The following is a 20,987-nucleotide window of genomic DNA, read 5'->3' as shown; positions in this document are numbered from 1 at the left end:
CACACATCTGATTTCGATAATAAAATCCAAAGACATGAAAAGGACTCTTTGTTATCTCAACACTAAGTTTAAGTGAGAGAATATATATACAAATAAAAGAACATAGATAAAGAAATGAAGACTAATCCCTTTAGATCTAAAAACAGTAAGTCCCATACAACACAAATGGATGGCTGGTATTTAGAGAGGGTCATGGACTTATTATGCTTTTTGGTTCATTATCATTTCAAAAATTCTGAGCTGTCTCTGTCTCGTTCTCGAGGATTTTCAATAATTGATATCAGTGATCAGCAAATGCAGCCTGCAAGCACATTGAGTGGCTACACATCACAGAGTCTTTAATGGGTAACACTATGGCTAGATATAGGATGTGGTGAAGGCTTGTGAACATGTCTGGCCCATTAGCCTCAGTCATTGGTTCGTAGATACAGAACTGGGCATGCATTGTGCCACTAGATCATCCACAGACGTTGTTGACACCTGTCGAGAGCCAGAGAGAGGGAGAGAGGAAGGGGGAGAGGGAGGAAGATTGAGGGAGGGAGAGAGTTAAGTAGAGGGAGGAGGGGGGGAGGGGGGGGGAGAGAGAGAGAGAGAGAGAGAGAGAAGCAGGCAAGTAAGCGGAGACAGGGCCATCATTGAAAGTGAGGATAAACAACAGAGATGGCAGTGGCACCAAGTTAAGTTGACTGAGGCGACATAGTTTTCAAAGAACAGAGGAGATATTAATTACCATCATAAGGATTATTACACTGTCTCTTTCCCAAAGTCCCAATTTTGAATATCAAACAAAAATATATATTTCAAATATTTATGCACATTTGCACCCCCCACCCCACCCCCAACTGTATTATCTGAGGTGTGAAGTTCAGAAGGGCGACCCTGGCTGCAAGGGGCAGTTCGCCAGGCCACCGCGCAGCACGCCCACACCATGCACTAACCACATCACTTGCAATAGTGGAAATCCTTAATATGATGTACTACTTACAAAGTAGGATGAATGCAAGCTTGCAAAGAAACTGATCTGCATCACATTTACTCTCTGCTGGCAGACGTTCCCTCCCCTTTCTTGGGTCTCCATATTATCTTCTCCACTCTGCAGCATAATTCCTTGTAGAACTGCACAGTTGCCCATTGTCAATATCCATGCATATTTCAAAACCTACCTAACTTCAAAATTATTGGTTAACATGAGCACAAACGATCAAAAGATGTAGCACAAAAAACAGACCCTGTGGTACTTGAGCATGTCGCCAGAGACCTTGCGCACATCAACCATGTACAGTGATGGGGCAACTTGGTATACCTGACCACATTCATTCTGTCCAGTAAGCATCTTCTACAATTTTAAAAACCGAGACTGAAACGAAATTCAATAAATGAGGTTACCTCCAGGACGACAGCAAGCATACTCATCTTATTTGAAGAAGAAACCCCTTCAAGTCTCATCTGTAGTGGAGGAAAAAGAAAAAATTGCAGACAGACTTTACAGTAAAATACGTTTGAAGAAAGCGTGCATCAAGCCTCCAATAGTACCCCATTATAAACGGATCACCCGAATACATGAAGCCACACAAACGACAATATCAAAGAAATAACTGATTGGCATAGCCTAGAGAGACAAAAATTACATGACGGCATGTCATTATTGAGGGCCTAGGGAGAGGAAAACAAATATTCAAAAACTTTTTCCAGAAGTTTGGAGGTTAGAGACGACATAAATAACCTTGAAGTTGCGTGAATGAACCTTCATCCCCATTGATTCCGCAACCACTTTGATGCTTGATGTAATAATACTTGCAGGTTTACATGATACGAAACGTGTCTGTCGTTTAATACAATCCTGGATGGGCAAGCGCAACTTTGAGATGTTCGTTCCAAGTTTTCTTTCAAAACTAAAGAATGTAGCATCAATAAAGCATGAACGAAATAAATTAATTCACCAACCAAGATAATATATTTTTAAAGTGTATAACATCCTGCTTAAAGATGAAAAGGAGCACCCTTGCTAACAGCTTTAGCTTTTAGCACGGCTGGTAAGCCCTTGAATCTAACACAGTGTCAGAACCAGGTGGCAGGTTCAAATTCCAGAAGCAACATTGCATGTTTGGGCCATAAATAAGCCAGTGGCAGGTGTTGCGGGGGGTGTTGAAGTATAACATCCTCCTTAAAGATGAAAAGGACCACCCTTGCTAACAGCTTTAGCTTTTGGCACAGTAGGTAGGCTCTAGAATCTAACAGTATAAACTGAAAGAAAGTACAGAGAGTCATATTCAACATATCATAATATTTAATTTCAACGCCCAAACTACACCTGCCGCCGGTCAAACAAAGCCGAAAGGTCCAATCCCTTTGACAAAGTTATCATCTCAAATGCATTCATGATGAGAGGGCCTCCAACGCTGCCTTTATCTTGCTCATAAATGAATTTTTCCTGACACAGAATAGAATTGAAATACCCAAGGAAGTTAAGGTCAACTATTTTTCTCTATAAATAAATATACCAAACTAAAAAATCGATAAAAAAGGGAAAGGTGCTTGGTGGAAGATAGAAGGCACGCAGATATTTAACACTAAAAATATGATCAAGGAAACAAGCTTGGAGAACGGACCTCAATGTCATCAAAAACAGTGCACGCCTTCTCCAAATTCACATCCTCCTCTTCACACTGTGAAACCGGAATATAATCCTTCCTGAACCAAGGATCAGTTTTTATTTCCCCCATGCGAATGCGCTGTATGCAGGTGAGATGTAGGCGTAAACAAGTAGTCAAGTATGATGGAATGAAACCATAAAATAGATAGTTTCCATTACAATATCATACATCAGAGATCTCAGAAACTGGAAAGTAATGGGTCACAAAGTCAAAGAAAACAACCCAAAATGACAAAGGGTAAGGTAAAGTTAACTTTGTCAGACGTACTCACAGTCTTCGGGTTAGGATCAAGTATCCTGCGGATCAAAGACCCTGCTTCCAGAGAAAACCACAGTGGACAAGAAAACTCTGCAGCCTTCGTCTACAGATTAGGATGTATACAAATAAATGATCTGAAAAAGTAAAATTTAGTCGCAGGGCTAATGTTAAAGGTTTTCACCTTTCTAAGTAAGCTTGGAAGATCATGTTCATCGAAAGGGAGATATCCGGCCATGAGGACGAAAAGAATAACCCCACAAGACCAAATGTCGACAGCAGAACCGTCATAGCCTTCGTGACCCAGCACCTGAAATAGAACTCTTTGGTAATAACTAAACATTTCAGGACAATAAACTATGAAATATTAGAATGAAGCACTATTAATAGATCTAGTACTTGTACTTCCAACAAAAAGTTGTTTCTCATTGAATAACGTATCAATATCAAGCGTTAAAAATATGATTGAGAAAGATAATGATAAAAAGCAGTCCCAACAACAGCAGCTACTTTTCACTCAAAGAAAACTCAAAAGTAGGAGCGAACTCTTCTCCACTTTTTGAAAAACATCAACTATGCTGATTCCCATAATTTCCAAAAAATATGGAAATGGCCGACCACTACAAAACAACAGAGAGCATCCTCATGGTATTCCTGGATGTTATTGATTGATGGCATTGAATAAATATGTCTAAACAAAAATGACAGTGCCTAACCATTATCTGATTCCAGAAGTTGATGATATTTTTTTGAAGAAACCAGTTGATGAATTACAGGAGGAAATTAATGAACCCGTAATCTTTTGTGAGTAAGAGCTGAAATTGTGCTGCAATCAAATTTATAACTGATAATACCCAAAATTTCGCTTGAAACTCACAAAGCACACTATGAGCGAAGAGGTTTTTTTTTTAAAACTATTACTATGAACGAAGAGGTATAACCCTCAATTTTCAAATGCTCTAGCAAATTTTCAGTCACTCATGAACAGGCTCTTTTAACCAATCTTTGAGTAGTTATGTTTGTTTTCTCGACATGTGCATTTACCGTAGTGATTTTCTCAAGCGTCCAAAGCAACTCAGAAGAGCATTCATGATTTTACAAAACAAATAACTACATGTTAACTCAAGAAAAGTGTATCTTCTCAATCTCAGACTAATAACCAAGGATACATCCTTTCAGGTAGCAGTGAATCAATCAAACAGGCCAAAATTGAGGACATGGTCTGAAGGCCTCCACTTCTGAGTTTAGCTGGCTATTTTTAGGAGTTTAAGGAAGTCTATGACTCTATGCTATCCCTAATCACTTGCCAACTTAAGAAGGGCTCCTTCATGCAGGAATAGAAATCACAAGATGCAGTGCCCCCTATGGAAGCAAGTGCTCTTCCCTCTTTTCACAGGTGCTCTGAATTGCATACGTATTCGTGAAGGAAGTCATTGGACCACATGGTTTTCAAAAATCCAATAGACCAATCAAGCTAAACCCAGGTAAAATTAAGCAAGAACAGGGCCCTTTCCAAAGAATTCAGCAACTCATGAGTTCCTGTCATGACCCCATACCGATTTGATTAGACAACTGGTGAAATCGCCTCTTGAAACCAATCTGTGTGGCTATCTAAGAGATAAACCCATGTTGTGTAAGTTTAAAGGCTCCATTGGGCAAACATTGCAACAAACGATGGGTTTCATCCATCCACAAATATCAACTCTTTCAAAGATTTCTATATATCCAGCCCCCACGCATTAAATACGGTCCACGTGACCCCTTGTGGCTTAGATGGATCAACAACTTTTAGCTCATAATAAAAGTGAAGTACTGCTCAAGCAGAATCTGCAAATGGCCAAATCCATTAAGACACAATAAGCAGAGACCCATAGATGAAGCATCTGATTTTAAACAGGAGCTAAGGTTTATCGCCTGATAACCATTTCCACAGGTTGTCTTTATCGAAAAAGGATGAGTGAGAAGTTATCTTCAAGATTCTTTTGAGCATTCAAAATAGTTCAACAATTCGGCCTTGAACATATAAATCAAAACGCATCCAGTTTTCCACTTTTCCATCCATGGGTTCCTCATTCATGGGACTCCCTTATGCACGTTTAGATTTTTCATTGCTGGCAACATGGGACAGTATCACCTAGAAGATAAAAATCTAAACCGAAAGATAAATATGGCTTTTCATTCCCTTGGTTTAGGGACAAAAGCACGGCCCAGCAACGCACCTCTGGCGCAACGTAATTAGGAGTTCCACACGTCGTGTGTAGTATACCAACTCCCTGAACAAAGTAGCAACCAAGTGAATGGAATGTTACAAAAGAAGCCTATCCTAAGGACAATAATGCTTTCTTAGAATGGGAAAGAGACTGCAGTCACCTGCTGAGGCAACGCGCTAAGCCCAAAGTCTGAAACTTTTAAGTTCCCAACCGTGTCAAGAAGAAGATTTTCGGGCTGAAAATATTATAAATTTATTTAAAACAAGAGATTGCAATGAAAAAAATGAAAAGTTGAACTATATCTGAAATATTCGGAACCTTCAAGTCTCTGTGAAACACACCCTTGCAATGACAGTAGTCAACTGCATCGATAAGTTGCTGAAAGTATCGCCTTGATACATTCTCATTCAGCTTCCCCAGGTGGACCTGACGAACGTTTGAAGAAGAGGAAGACTGCGATTAAACTCGATTGGCGAGCATGAAAAACTTTGTTTAAACTTCAAAAAGAAATCAATGTTGGAAGCCTTACAATTTTGTCAAACAGCTCTCCTCCAGAGACGAACTCTAGAACAATGTATATCTTGGTTCGACTGGCCAAAACCTGACCAAACTAATTCAATCAATGATTTTCGAATTTTGTTAAAAAAATTATACCCACTTCCAGACTAAAACCGGAGGAGCGAATCGTACCTCAATCAACCTAACAATGTACGGATGCCTGACAATCTTCATCACAGAAATTTCCCGCTTGATCTGCGAAAAACTGATGATTAGCGATGAAGAAAGGGGCATATACTCGAAACCAAGCCGATGATCAAAACAAAGCAGATACCTGGTCGACCAGCCCCCGACGGAGGATGGTAGACCGGTCGAGGACCTTCATGGCGACGCTCTCCCCAGTCTGGACGTCGCGTGCGAACTTCACCTTGGCGAAGGTCCCCTCTCCGATGGTCCTTCCCAATTCATACTTGCCCACCTTCCTTACACCCATTCTCGCCCCACCCTCGTGCGGATTGTCAGACCCAACACACACGAAGCTTACCTTTTGCCAACTCTTGGCGATCTCCGCCGTCCCGAAGTCGAAACAAACGGCCGGAGATCGCAAGTGGGTTGAAACTTGAAAGATCGGCTCAGGCACGGAGAGAGATGGGGGAGAGAACGAGAGAGGCAACCAACCATGGAATCCCTCCGATCATCGATTGACGTCGAGAAATTGTGATCACAGTTATGAGAAAGCGAGACAAGTTTGTGAAAAGGACGGATGTGTTCCTAGGAAATAGGAATATTCCGGGACAAGTTATGAGAAAGCGAGGCAACCAATCAATGAAGAATCGAATCAGATTAAAAGAAATGTAGGTTTGTAATCAGATTGTACTTTTTACTCCCCAGTACGGATCTGATACTCTATAAAGCTGAGGTCTTGGGTCTAGGACTAGGATACAACACGCCATTGATAACCTCAAAGATCGGCTCTTTTGGTTTGTTGCATTAAGTGGGACTGAAATGGGCTTTCATCAACTGTGTCAGATTAGTCTTAGTGAGGATATAGTATGGACAATGCCATGCAGCATCAGTGCTTTGATGATTTTTTCAAAAATAACTTGTCCTAAATTCTTTGTCCGACCATGGGTAATACGTTTTGACTTGGGTCAACTCGTGATCAATCAAGGAAGGATGTACAGACTATCTCTTTGATGAAATATTCAAAATACAGTGTCCTAAATTCCTTGGTAAACCCTTGGTTAGTGCATTTTGATCTGGGTCAACTCTTTTAAACAATGGAAAGACGTCCAGACTATCTCTTAGATGAAATATTCAAAATACAATGTCCTAAATTCCTTGTTCAATTAATGTTCAACTAATGTTCAACCATGGAAGGATGTCTAGATCATCACATAATGTCAAGCAAAAAGAAAATTAAAGCAAGAGGTGAAAATTAGAGCACACACAAGCATGTAGGTTGCCCCGTGCCCGTGAAAAGTGTGGCATGGTGATTGTTAGTTGATATGCATGTAGTTGACTGCCATCAATGAAAATCAGTGCTGCGCAGCTGGTGGTGAGAGAAGAAATCCTGGTTAGGGATCGCCAAACATCATCCGTCACGTCACGTGTCACCGTGACGGATGACGTGACGGTGACGAACCAGATGAGCCGTGATGGTGATGGTGACGGTGACGTATTGCCCGTGACGGTGACGGTGACGATGACGGGGTAGTCCAGACGTGTGACGTGACGAAAAGTCCATCACGGATGACGTCCGTGACTGAATTTATTTTAATACAGTCTCTCTCTCTCTCTCTCTCTCTCTCTCTCTCTCTCTCTCTCTCTCTCTCTCTCTCTCTCTCTCTCTCTCTCTCTCTCTCTCTCTCTCTCTCTCGTTCTCTCTTTCGTTCTCTCTCTTTCTCTCTCTCTCTTTCGTTCTCTCTCTCTCTCTCTCGCTCTCTCTCTCTTTCCCGCTCTCTCTCTCTCTCTCTCTCTCTCTCTCTCTCTCTCTCTCTCTCTCTCTTTTTTTCTCTCTCTCTCTCTCTCTCTCTCTCTCTCTCTCGCTCTCTCTCTCTCTCGCTCTCTCTCTCTTTCCTGATCTCGCTCTCTCCCGATCTCTCTCTCTCTCTCTCTCTCTCCTGATCTCTCTCTCGATCTCTCTCGCTCTCGCTCTCTCTCTCCCCCGATCTCTCTCTCTCTCTCCCGATCTCTCTCTCTCAGTCCCTCTCTCTCAATCCCCTCTCTCTATCTCTAATATTAGGGGAATTTCCCGTCACTAGTGACTGTGACGCCATCACCGTGACAGTGACGTGATGAAACGAGAATGGGAGGACAAGTGACGTGACGGTGATGGATTTTTTGAAAATCCTCGGACGAGTGACGTGACGGTGACTTGACGGACATTTTGTCACGTCACCGTTCGTCACAACCCGTCATCCATCCCGTCACGTCCGGGCCGTCACGTCCCGGATGTGCCATTCCCTAATCCTGGTTAATGGGATTATGGGTTCCTCATTTAAGTATGGAAGAGGGCAAAATTAGATGCCAAGGAGGGGGGAAGCGGAAGCCTCAATTGATGTTTATCTTAAGCCATGCGTACATGATCTCCTTGTCTACCTCTAGATCCCTCCTCTCTAACACACTCTTAAAAGAGAGACATCTCTGAAAACTCATTGTTTCATCAGAATATCTTTATGGTGGAAAGATTAAAAAGCATTTTTACAATTGAAGAAGATAACTTAAAGTGTTTGTAAGAAACACATTTGGTGCACAAGGAATGGAGGTTTAGGATTAAATGTGGGCAGTTAGCTTGCCCCCAAGTGGTGGGTTCTGTGTCTTGATTCAACCATGGAAAACATGATTCCATGATGTGGAAGTGTGTTAATTGATTCATAATCGATCTTTAAAATCAATACATCAAATGGACCTTTTGGAGAACTTGTTCCAGCCTTGACTTTGCTGCCTTGAGATCATTCTGAAGCTATTCACTTGTACGGCCTCTAAAAGTATCAACGCGATCACTTGGCGCTTGGATATCCACCTCTTCTTCTTCAACTCTCCTTGAAAATCTTAAAGATCTTCTCACTATGAAGACACTCTTCTTGGCTGAGTGGATAAGAGAATAGAGTGGAGAAAGGAGGCTCTCAATTCTGGTTGGCCTATCTGCTTGAAATGAGTGTCCTTTCCTATTTATATTTTACTTAAGTTTTTCTCAAAAAATACGTAAGTAAAATGAATTCATCAATGCCCCTATTACCTTATGCGAGTGACAATTATTAGCCAATCTTATTAATTAACTATAGTGACATATAGATTAATTAACTAATGAACGATTTAACACAATCAATAGGTTAAGTTTCCAGCCCGTGGGGTGCCAAGCTACATCTCGTGCTCTAGAAGATACCGAGTAGTGTTTCCAAAAAAAACACTTCTCGTTGAAATATAAGTTAGTGTTTGAACTCTCTCATGGAAATACTGAGTAGTATTTTTATGTATCTTTCAAGGATTCAATAATGAGTGAAGATCCTTAAAAGGCTGGCTTGGTGTACCTGATTTGGAAGTTAAAATTATTTTGTAGTGTGGACCTCCTTCCTCAAGGCCTGTTTATGGCCTGAGTTTTTCCTTCTTCAAAATTGACCACAGAATTCCAATCTAGTTTACATGTTACTTTCAACTCAAATGAAAACTCGAGATGATATGAGAAAAGCACCTTCTTCACTATAAGGAAGTCAAATAGAGCTAATTTAACAATATTCATAATCCATAGAAATGCATTATTGGGTTATGGTGAAATCAACATGAAATGCATGTTTTTTTTGTTTTGTATATCAAATATCATGCATATTCTTGTTAATGAGAGTAAAACTGCTTAATTATGAGACATTTATTGAAAATGAAAATCAGGATTATCAGTATATATATTTTTTAATAAGTCGAAAATAAATATCATATTGATCTCCAATAATTCTTTACATAGTAATTTACATAAGAGAAATCAGTTGTTGAAAGATACATAAAAACTGTAAATATATTTTTATGAATATTTTGACATTATAGTCTTGGAGATAATGATTTTCTAAGTCAGAATATGTATTTATATTTATGACTTTCCAATTTTTATATAAAAATTAATTTCTAGTTTCTAGGTCTTAAAATTGTGCCTGCCACGTGTCACCCGTTCAGTTTGATCGAATGGAGACCAATCAAGATTTTTGGCATTGATTAATGCAGATAATCATTACAAAAAGGTGTCATTATGGCATCATTAGTCACAATGCCATAAGCCTAACCATTGGTTGACACATTGTTACTTTTTATTTGTAGGGGTGATGTGGACCAATAGAAAAACATATCACATTTTAAATTGTAATAGATGCAATGTGAAGATTTTGAGTGTAATTAATAAAAAGAATCTAACTATTTAAATCTTGAAAAATCAAAAGTTGCAGTCATACACGCAGCATGCACGTGTAGTGTAGCAATTGGTTAATAGTGAGAATGATGATAATGTGGCATGCAGAAACACGTTGCAAAGTAGGGAAATTGATAACCACATATAACAAGTTATTCTCATTAAAATTATCATAAGTCCATGATATTAATGATTAAAATGAGTTATTATATTTTTAAAACATGATTTTTTAAGGCTTAGAATATGCTTAAAATATTAATAAATTTTATTGAATCCTCCTCTAAGATTTGGATATCCAGAAATCGAGAATTAGATAAGGAGACATAAAATGAAATAGTATTACTTTTAGGTAAAAACACAACTTTGAAGATAAGTTTTTAATCCCAAATCAATACCATGGAATTAATGGAAATATATGTGGTCGGCAAGCCAATCACACATTCCACATCTCGTTCCATGTTCATTAATACAACATATCCATTATAGTGCACATGTGATGCTTAGAATGAAGTCCATGAATACATGATTGGACTTGGTGAATTATGATGGCATCGTAAATTGGAGATCACTAGTCTTTAAGCATGTGCTCTAAATATTCCTATTCGAAGGATATGCAAGAAGGACATCGAAATATCCAAATAGAATAACACTATCTAGACTCACTCATATGATGAGTATGGCCGGTCCCATAGCCATTAGTGTGGAGACACATAGGCTAGATAGTGGGTGCTCTTTAGTGGAAAGAGTTCGCTGAATTGATCTATACGAATCCGTGAATGGTATTATACCGAACTGTCAATCAGGTTGTTTCACGTCGCAATTCTGTAAGTGGCCCTTTAGACGTGAGACACCAAAGATGTCTTGTGAATGCACAATTGTATTTTGACTGTAGCCAACGAGTCTCTAATCATGGGATTCTAAACGGTTTTAGTTCAAGTACATCAAGAAGTTTACAAAGAAGATTGAGTGATCAAAATGGGATCGTCCACCCTTGGTATAAGAGGTGACAGCTCAAAGAAGACGATGCGATGAAGTCCTTGGCCAAGGCAGTGAAATATCATAGAAGTGAAATACTAACTCGGATGACCAATTACGGTTTAACAGTTGACCATACCCTAAGTCATCCAAGGAGCATCAAGTGGATGAGGGATAATACATACACAGTAACCGATGACGACCAGGTTCCATGAGTGAGTCGGTACACACTCCTTTGTATCTTCTAGATCGCGAGGTGTAGCTTGGCACCCTACGTTTTGGAGACCCGTCCTATCGATTAGGCTAAAACGATTCAAAATTAATTAATATACATGATGATATAGTTAATTAATTTTTAAGGGCAATAAAGGCTATTGGACAGCTGGAGTCATTAACTAGACTAATACATGGGCCTAGAGGGTCACATGCAAATTGTCTTTTGGACGTCACAATATATACTTAAGTTCTGGGGGTTTTTAGAAAAAATACCCATTTAGTATAAATAGGGAAGGCCCTGAACGAAATTCGCCTAGGCCAGAATTTTTCAGGGGCCTTCCCCTCTTCTCCACTCTCCCCACAACCCCTCTCCATGCCTGATGCGATCGAAACAGCGTAACGATGACGATGGAAGTAAAACAAGGCTTGTCAAGGAGAAGGAGAAGATTTGACGTGCTGAGGATCGTGTGGATACATCTAGAGGCTGCACACTTGAGTAGCTCGACTCGTCTCACTCTAGGATCTAAGAAATCACGGATGTGATCCGTGCAAAGGTACTTCATTTCATGGTTTTATTGATGCCTTACGATTTCACAAATGTCCTCCGCTGCTTGTCATTTTGATTTGTTCATCCAGATCTAGGACTCTAGAACACAACAGGTATGATATTTTTGTTGGGTTCTATGCCTTGGTTCGTACATGGAAAACATGATTCCATGGATGCAAAAGCGTGTTGATCGATACATAATCGATCTTTAAAATCAAACATTGAGTGTACCTTGTGGGGAACTCGTTCCACCCTTGACTTTGCTGCTCTGAGATCTTTTTGAAGCCGTTCACACGTCCAGTCTCTAAAAGTATTCATGCGATCATTCGATGCTTGGATCTCCACGACTTCTTCTTCAACTCTTCTTGAAAATCTAGAACATCTTCTCATCATGAAGACACTCTCCTTGGATGAGTGTTGAAGAGAGTGGAGAAAGAGAGGGGTTCTCAAATTTGGCTGGCCTGAGTGTTTGAAATGAGTGCTCCTTCCCTATTTATATTTTACTTAAGTTTTTCTCAAAACCCTAAAAAGTAAAATATATCCACCAATGCCCTTATGACCTTATGCATGTGACCCTTTAGGCCCATCTATCATTCTAGTTAATAACTTTAGTGGCCCAATAACAATTATTGGCCAACATTATTAATTAACTTTATCGACATATAGATTAATTAACTAACAGATTGATTTAACCCAATCGATAGGTTAAGTTTCCAATTGGTGGGGTGCGAAGCTACATCTCATGCTCAAGAAGATATTGAGTAGTCTTGAACTCTCGCATGGAACCTTTACCGTCATCGATTACCATATTTGTATAATCCATCATCCGCATGAGATTCTCAAACGGCTTAAGGTATGGTTTATCGTCAAACCCTAATTTATCATTCGATTAGTAGTGATGCATAACGGGGATTATTAGAGAACTCGTCCAATATCCTCACTACCCTGGCTAGAGATTTTGTGCATTGTCTTCCTTGAGTCAATCTCCTCTTATACCGAGGATGGATGATCATGTCTTGACCACTCAATCATCTCCGAGAGTTTCTTACTGCATCCGAGCTATGACTTATTTGAAATCCAGGATTAGAGGCTAGTAAGTTTTAGTCAAAACGTACTTGTCCAGTCACAAGATGTCCTTGGTGTCTCAGGTCAGTGGGTCACTCATACTACCATGACTTGAAAACAACCTGATTGACATTTAGATACAATACCATTTAAGGATTCGTATGGATCAATTCAGTGAAGTCTTTCTCCAAAGAGTACCCAATATCTGTCATTATATCGCCACACTAATAGTCACAAGATCATCTATACTTATCGTATAAGTAGGATCAGCTAGTGTTTTTCTATCCAGATAATTTGATGTCCGCCTCGAATATCCATCGCATATGAATATTTAGAATACATGCTTAAAGACTAGTGATCTTTGTATTATGATCTCATGATAATTCACTATGTCATTGCACGTATTCATGGACTTCATTATAAACATCACACTAGAGTGATAATGAACATAAATATTTTGTTCCATGAACTTAAATAAACATGGTGGTATGATTGGCTTGACGGCCACATAAAATCCATCAATTTATATTCTTCCCTAACAAGATATGTGATTTCATCAAATGATTGGACCAGTGAGTAAAAATAATCTTTTAATATTCTAATTTGGCATGGGATATTCAATTGATCAAGATAAAACAATTTTTTCATGTTTATCAAATAAATGAGCATGCCAGTCAGTGAAAATAATTTTCTCCAAAAATAATTTAACAAAGTATGGTTCAATAAATTCTCTTTTGATCTTCAAAAGTATCCCTATTGTAAAAAAATATTATAAATTTGTGATCCTTATTTTCCTCATAGTAATTATTTCCCTCACTATTATTCACATGCTTGTGAAAATATCATATATGTCTAGTGAAATGCTACCTATAATATTATTGGAATATCAAAATTAATTTATTTTTTTTAGCATTTTTCATATGCTTACAATATTTATGAGAATCTATCAAGTGTCATTTTCATTATCAACAAAAAACACACGAACATCAGAGGTAATTTCTTCAATTAAGAATATACAAGATGATGCACTTGAGTTAATATCATGTATACTTTTAGGATTCAGGACAGGGATATCACTGTTTTGACTTGTGGTATAGTTATTTTCATATCGGATATTGGTTCTGCTTGTTTAGGTTGTTGATGGTATGGCTTATGCTGACATGCAGGTAGAGGACCTCCATAGTTTTTCCTTTTGAAACTGTAAAACTGGATATTCTTATTATTTATAATCACAATTACATCACAAAATAACAGCACGAACTAGAAATAATACAATTTTCATGTATTCCCTTTCCACTCCATTGATGATGGTTTTTTTTCAGATTTCATGTTATCATTTTCCTCTATGTCAAGTCTCTTCATCAGCTCCTACGTCATCTTATGTTGCTCCTGCATCATCCTCAAATCAAATCATTTGAATTAGGAGCTTGTGCTTGTTGAAAATTAGTAGAAGATGATGATTGAAATGTTTGATTGTAGAAGATGGAACATTGAGGTCTCTGCTGAAATGAAGGTCTAGAGCCACTTATTAAATTAGTGTTTCCTTGATACTCTCTCAGCTTCCATTCACATTTCCCTTTGTCAAAGTGCATGACATAGCACTTCCTGAGATTCACCGTCGTCATTATCATCACTGAAAGAATTACCATTTTGCATGAATAGAGTTAAAGTAGAATCCATTTTTTTACTTAATTCCATCTTAGACTTTTAATCATCAATAATTTCTAATTTTCATTTTTTACTGTCGCTATTTTTGGTTCAAAATAGAATTTTCTAGAGTGGTTGCATTCATAAAAACTACAGTTAGAAAGAACCTATACTTTTCAATAGCATCTGCTAGTTTTAAAAATCGTTCCCATTTTGTAAATAAAACAATATATTCAGGATATACATTGCTGAAAAAATAGAGCGACCACATTAGCGGCAAATATTCGTATTTAAATTTTTGTCCTGATGCCTCCAAATATAATTCCACGAGTATTGGTCATTTTCCATAAAATCATACAGTTGAGAACTTCTAATTTGAAATAAATCATAATGCAATGAAAATTCAGAAAAAAATTCAGGACGAATAAATAAAAGTGTTGTTATCAGGAGGAAAGTAGTATGATTACCGCTCTTGATATCCATGATAAAGATCATGATTTCTCATATTCTCTAAAATCATTTTAATTATAACTTCTTCCACTAAAAGATGAAGTCATTGCATTGTAAAAAGTTAGAATCAAAGGATTAAGTGAGTTGGTATACCTTGATGTGTTTCTGCACTGAACAACATTTAAGAATGAATAAAAAATTCAATGACCCCTTCTCCCAGGCAACAACGTTAGTTGATGAAACAAAAATGAGGCTGAAAAATGTGCTTTAATGCTATTGGTTTACACAAAAATTTTTGATAAGTTTCTTATGACCATAGGTCAAGTAAGGGTCAAATCCGTTGGGAGCAAGTATTGAATAAATAAATTTTAGCTTTAACCTCTTTTGTGATTTTTCTTATTTATTTCACGAATAAAATATAATTCAATACAATCAAACTAGTGAAAAGTAATTCAAAATAATTCTAGGAATGTAAATAAGTATGAATCTTATTTAACTCAATTTATTCAAAATTTATGAAGTAATTTAGGGAATTATGATGGAATTATAAATAAAATGCCTTAGCCAATTTGTTGGGAGCACTAGGTGATAGTCAATATTAGTGCCTTGAGTGGAGCAGTTCGAATGAATGAAATACCTCAGTTGATTGTGATGGAGATGGTGCTGAATCCGTGTCGGCGAGCAGTGGGGGCAGGGAAAGTGATGTGGATTTGCCATCACTGGTGGTGTCAAAGATGAGGTGGAGATGTGCTGGCGAGAAGTGGTGTTTGGTGGAGGTGTGCAAGATGATGAAAACCTAAACTGTTGGTGATGATAACTTATGAAAAAGGACGAAGATCACACTAAACTCATTGTCACGTGCACAATATACCACACAGTATTTTTTCTTCACAAGCTTTGACCTGAATGTCACTCATTCAATCCTTTGCTCCTGGAATGCAAGAGCGACCCAAATGAGATATTGAAAGAGCAATTCAATCCACTAATTATAGTTATTAATAACATTCAAAGGTGCTTTTTTTTCAAGGATAGAGGGCTCCATTTATAGATCCAAGATGGTGGCTAGACAGAGGAGGTAAATATGGAACTACCGTCAAATACTTATTCCAAAACTCATTTTGGATCCTTAGATATCTTCTTATGAATTTGGAGCAATCTAAGGAACCTGATATTCTCTCTCCTCAGACTTGTGTGGTGTATTACCAAAGTGGGACACAATTATAGGAGTGGAAAAGTCATAACTTTAAAAATACTTAATTAAATGCAATTTTATAATTATCTGACTAACAAGTCATTTTTATAAACTTAGCATCATAAATTTCCATAAATACCAGAAAATCCAGAAAAATTGGAATTTAATTGCAAAAGTATAACAAACCCCTAATATATTTTCTGACCTGTAAAATTATTTTAATATCAAAATTAAGGTCACAAATGAAAATGACATAAAATCAAGAAAAAGTCAGAAATTCATTCAAAAAGTGCAATAAATAATTTTAACCTTTAATAACATGCATTTATGATTATACAGCTGTTGTCTTTATTGTTGTCATCATTAGAATCAAGTTTATATTGCTTCTTGAATTCATCTAATTTGTTAATTAATAATTTAAAAGTTCGCTTTTAATATTTTAAAAAATAATGATTGGACATCAGTATGCTATATAAATCGAATACTTGAATATAATAAATACATCAAGTTGGGGTGGCTTTGAGCGGACCCGCGAGACCATCCCTAGCGTCGGCCTACCGGACTGCTCGTCATTTACTCCTATCTTTGTCTCGTTGCGTGACAATGCAGTCATGAGGGAGATACTGCCTTCAACACTAGGGAAGAGATTAGAGGCTCACAGTGACCGAATAAAACAATCCTCCGGCGACGACGAATTTTTGAAAGCATCGAAAGACATGATCCATCGCATCCTTTCCGGTGTTCATCAGAAATCAAGCCACTTAATTTCGGACGCTCATACCCATCATGCCAGCCATAGAAAGAGATAACGGCTCCACATAAGTCAGCAAAGCCGATAGAGGAAAGAAGAGATTTAATAGCCACTTTATTTCTGCAGCAGCAGTGCGTCCGTCATATCACCACAATCAATGCAAGCGGGGTCGTGAAACGAGCTGCATGGCAAGATCAGACATGGCTAGAGCATGGGTGGACGGGGGAGCAAGGAGCGAGGCACCGTCGCATTTAACCGAGTCAATTGCCAGCGTGGGGCCAACACCTGCAATGTATCTTCCACGTTACCAGTCGTTAGAAGCTTATCTCTCCCACTACTTCGAATGAAAAAGACGTCTTGGACGAGAGACACCAAGAACTCAGACAAGAAAAATCTTAGTCGAAGAAAAATGGCTTCCTGCCATTGCAGAGCCTCTGCGACTATCAAATATTTAGTCCGCATCAAATATTTCAACGAACACTCTTTTGCCCAAGTTCAACGACAAACGATGGGCAGCATTAGGAGCGCCGAACTTGAGCTCCATTTCGCCGAATAGAAAGCTTTGAAAGAATTAAGGTGTGCACGAGGACAAGTGGGAAGCGCCTAGATGATCAACATTTTGCCCTTCAACAAATATTTAGCCCAATTAAGATAGCCGAGAACTCGAGGAGAGAAGAGCCGAAGCATGATGGATCTGAACACCCTTTTGCCTATTCCAGAGCTTCAACAAAAAATGATGGGCTGTGGGCAGTAGGACTAGAGAGGAGAGCCCTCTAATGAGAGAGCACAGAAAGCGAGGTATTCTCCGAAAAGATCCACCTGATTCATCATAGCACGTACCTCGGGAGTGGCGAGGGGCGCCGCTAACAGCCATGCCATGTTTTTCCATCCCAAGCGTTGGCAAAGAGTCGACCCGGAGAAGGTCTCCATTCGAGCCCCAAACAGTCATTCTCTATCCCCCTCTTCTTCGACGGAGGCTCAAGAACGAGCTCTCTCCCCATTCTAGAACCGCTGTCGACGTTCCCGGGCACTCTAAAGTTCTCATCTTTCGAGAACTGTGCCTTTGCCGCAACCGGTGGTAGACCCAAGCTAAGAGAAAGATCAAATCCCCCACCGGCCAAGGCCTCTTCGTCTCCATCCCTCTCCTCTGCGGTGCAGTCGTCTTGAAGATGAAGCGTTCTAGAAGAGGACTCTTCGCTCCAATTCGACGAAAATAGCGGGTACACCCGGCCTGAGCTCGCCCAAGGGGGGTTCGCCAACAGCTGATACGGCGCGTGATGACCCAGCAGCTGTCGTGGGTCGCCATCGCCGATACACCTCTGAGAGCAAGAGGCCGGCGTTCTCTCTTTAACTTCTTCCTGTCCAGGGCTCAGGTAACTCCTCGGGTGGCTGTGCCGTTGACTTCGCGAGGTTCTTCTGGGGACGCAGCCCACGGTAAGCGCCGCTGAAAACCCACGAGAAAACCAAATCGCAGCTGAATCAGGATCAAGTTCGTTGATCAAGTGTAATTATCGTGGATCAGAGGACAAGAGAGGAAGATGGGTGTTACCCTCGATGCAGGGCAGCAGCAGGTCCCCGCTTTCGTTGGCATCGTCTCGGCGGATGATCGTGTCCACCGCGTCGTTTACTCGCTTCCAGAGCGTGCTCATTTCCACATACTCATCCTGCCGGAAAAAACTCAGAAAAGAATCCGCCCTTAAAAACTTTGGGGATGTGGGAATACAGGTACCTCGGAGCCGGCCTTGGAGTAGAGAATCTCCTCGGCCTTGAAGACGACTGAGGGGAGCTTCTCCTGCCATTCCCTGTTCTTCCTCGTGGTCTGGCTATGAGCCTCGTTCGCTATACTGAGAGATAAGAGGCAAACATCGGTATCATCCCCGTCTTTTCCAGACAAGAGGTCAAAAACCAGACGGCATAGATAACGGGGAGGATAATCGCAATCTGGGTTATGCTTCGGACTTGAAGAAAATCGAGGAAGAAAAGCCGGAGAGAGAGAAACGGAGGAGCGCATCGAAAGGCACACGAACACACCGGAAAATCTCGCGGATGATGGATCCTCTGATGGGCTGGTGGCGGTCACTGTGCCATGCCCTCTTCACGCATTCGTAAGGCCTCGGCCCCGGCCGTGGCATCGTCGTGCTGCTGGAAAGAGATAGACTTTGCGAGAGAGAGGGAGAGAGGGTTAGAGAGAGGGAGAGGGAGAGAGAAGAACCCCGTCAATCTGCTCAGAGAGTCGAGGGACAGATTGTGAGGGACGGACGATCCCAGACGCGAGGAGATGGAAGGAAAGCGAGGACATAAATACGTCCGACCCCTTTTCCACGGGGCACCTCCGCCGACAGATTCCCGTCCTCTGATGGAAGAGTCTGAATGTTACAGAGGAGTGGGGAGCTTGTTGGGAAATGGGTAGGTGGAGATGGGGCCCCGTACGAATTTATTACTCCGCCATTGTAGTCAGCGAACTGGGCGCCTCTCCAGATGGCCAATCCCAGGGGGCTCCCAAGCCAAGGGCGTCTCTGACTCGCCTTTCTTTCCCCCCACCCCCAACTCCTCGCGCAGACTATTCCACCCTACAGTGTTCCAAGTTCCAACTCCTTGCAATTTATTGGATGCCTTCATTTGTACTCTAATCCTATTGTCACAGAAATTCCCGCAATATTCGACAATGTAAATTAAACTCCATCGATGGCCTTTTCTAGTGTAAATACTATATGAGCGGCGTCATCCAAACCGTTGTCCTTCGGTGGTTTGACCGAAGAACATCCCTCTAGTCTCTAATTCGTTGAAATAATAATAAAAAAAACAATTCAAAGAATGCGCATGTCGATATCTAGTCTTCTCATGTGCTTCTATTGGAGTTCTACGTTACTTGGGTTTATCCAAATTATTAATCTGGGCAAGACCAGGACATGTGTAGCAGATCTCAATCTATCAGGGATTTATTTTTCAGTTTAATGAGGACACTTTGTCTATGAGACTCCGAACTCTGCTTTTTGGTCCGGTTCTTTTCTGCTTCGAACTTTCTAATTGTGATTCTTCGTACTGAGAATTACAATAAGAGGGTGACCTCTGGCGACTGTGCCCTTAAGATCATTTATTCATGGGATATTAGTTTAATTTTGACGGTATGTGTATCTTCCTGTAATTGCTCCATGCTAACACATTTCCAACTTTGTTATGGTATTGAGCCTGGCGCCCACCACCTGTGCAGTATGCATAGTCGATGTAACAATATATTGACTCCTGGAACTTATCTGAAGATAATTTCTACCAAATTTAACGGGCCACTCTTTCTTTCTAGATTCCTGACTTCTAGATGCAGAAAAAAATTTATGTAAATGAAGTTCAAATTTTCGATCCATCATTTTCTTCTCTCTCAATCATGCAGAACATAGATTCTCTCATATAGAAACTAAATAGCAGTAAACTTTTTAAATGATGTTTGATCCCTTTCTTTATAGGTGACAGAATGAGAGTGAGGACATATACGCATAGGGAAATGACTATCATTGAAGAGAGCTTAAAAGGAAGAAACGAAAAATGAATTCAGAAGATTATTTTCTTGATAAATGGATGAGATGATGACTTAGAGGGATTAAAAAAATGAGAAGGTAAGAATGGGCCCAAAAAAGATAGTAGAGTTGACTTAAGGGATGAATAACAGGATTAGAAATTAAAAACTTTAATCTATCGTGTGATGTGTAATTGATATTTAATGAACGATACACAAAGGATCATCTATATATATTAAATCAATAACTATTTAGAAACATACATAAAGTTAACATTGATTCACTAGTAAAAGGGATATGATGAGTGTTCGTCTCTTTGGTTGGATTTGCGCAAAGGAGGCCTTTATTTTTTATTCCTTGTTCGATATTGATCAATTGATTTTTCCATATAAACAATATTTCATAAAATGTGCACTATTTTGGTTTTTCTTACTATTATCCTTTCTTAAGATAATGATATCCAAATAAACTATTCAATACTTATATAATCTAATAATCAGTATATTGCAGTAATCAATACAATGAAGTAATTGGAAAATTCACGTATTATTTGTCAACACATAAAGTTAAAAATGATGTTGGCTTCATATATATATATATATGTATGTATATACATATA

General features: G+C 39.5%; 2 protein-coding genes across 5 annotated transcripts; both read right to left on the bottom strand.

Moving 5' to 3' along the window:
- Window positions 1-700: 700 nt before the first annotated feature.
- Window positions 701-6,481, bottom strand: SOS2 (Protein kinase superfamily protein). 3 transcript variants are annotated; one of them, XM_078571883.1, is made up of 14 exons: window positions 5,952-6,377; window positions 5,810-5,872; window positions 5,649-5,729; window positions 5,438-5,545; window positions 5,280-5,354; window positions 5,129-5,182; window positions 3,094-3,219; window positions 2,926-3,015; window positions 2,610-2,732; window positions 2,312-2,431; window positions 1,724-1,840; window positions 1,387-1,446; window positions 1,229-1,303; window positions 701-1,116 (listed from the first exon to the last, which is right to left on the bottom strand). In XM_078571883.1, the coding sequence occupies exons 1-14, from the start codon at window positions 6,108-6,110 to the stop codon at window positions 1,033-1,035; spliced, it is 1,335 nt and encodes a 444-aa protein (XP_078428009.1). In that variant the 5' UTR covers window positions 6,111-6,377; the 3' UTR covers window positions 701-1,032. The 3 variants fall into 3 exon arrangements, 2 of the variants coding, with proteins under 2 accessions (XP_078428009.1, XP_078428010.1); XM_078571884.1 differs by having other exon boundaries at window positions 5,649-5,720; window positions 5,952-6,375; XR_013580779.1 differs by lacking the exons at window positions 701-1,116; window positions 1,229-1,303; window positions 1,387-1,446 and adding an exon at window positions 1,945-2,244 and having other exon boundaries at window positions 1,732-1,840; window positions 5,952-6,481.
- A 10,242-nt stretch (window positions 6,482-16,723) lies between these two features.
- On the bottom strand, window positions 16,724-19,364 carry LOC144700485 (uncharacterized). 2 transcript variants are annotated; one of them, XM_078571882.1, is made up of 5 exons: window positions 18,888-19,364; window positions 18,586-18,700; window positions 18,406-18,520; window positions 17,697-18,300; window positions 16,724-17,152 (listed from the first exon to the last, which is right to left on the bottom strand). In XM_078571882.1, the coding sequence occupies exons 1-4, from the start codon at window positions 18,986-18,988 to the stop codon at window positions 17,720-17,722; spliced, it is 912 nt and encodes a 303-aa protein (XP_078428008.1). In that variant the 5' UTR covers window positions 18,989-19,364; the 3' UTR covers window positions 16,724-17,152; window positions 17,697-17,719. The 2 variants fall into 2 exon arrangements, with proteins under 2 accessions (XP_078428008.1, XP_078428007.1); XM_078571881.1 differs by having other exon boundaries at window positions 16,724-17,141; window positions 18,888-19,360.
- Window positions 19,365-20,987: the final 1,623 nt, after the last annotated feature.

The sequence above is a fragment of the Wolffia australiana genome, chromosome 3 (assembly GCF_029677425.1).
Source record: "Wolffia australiana isolate 7733 chromosome 3, ASM2967742v1".
Classification (NCBI taxonomy): domain Eukaryota; kingdom Viridiplantae; phylum Streptophyta; class Magnoliopsida; order Alismatales; family Araceae; genus Wolffia; species Wolffia australiana.
Note: the sequence above shows the minus strand (reverse complement) of the source record. Positions and strands in the feature narration are given on the sequence as shown.

Excerpts from the sequence above, each read along its gene's own strand:
- LOC144700485 (XM_078571882.1), bottom strand. The coding sequence starts at position 18,988 with ATGCCACGGCCGGGGCCGAGGCCTTACGAATGCGTGAAGAGGGCATGG. Across the intron at positions 18,521-18,585 it reads ACTCCAAGGCCGGCTCCGAG|GATGAGTATGTGGAAATGAG; the intron begins GTACCTGTATTC and ends TTTTTCCGGCAG. Across the intron at positions 18,301-18,405 it reads GCTGCTGCCCTGCATCGAGG|CGGCGCTTACCGTGGGCTGC; the intron begins GTAACACCCATC and ends GTGGGTTTTCAG.
- SOS2 (XM_078571883.1), bottom strand. The coding sequence starts at position 6,110 with ATGGGTGTAAGGAAGGTGGGCAAGTATGAATTGGGAAGGACCATCGGA. Across the intron at positions 3,220-5,128 it reads CTAATTACGTTGCGCCAGAG|GTGCTGGGTCACGAAGGCTA; the intron begins GTGCGTTGCTGG and ends GTTCTATTTCAG. Across the intron at positions 2,432-2,609 it reads CTGTTTTTGATGACATTGAG|GAAAAATTCATTTATGAGCA; the intron begins GTCCGTTCTCCA and ends ATTCTGTGTCAG.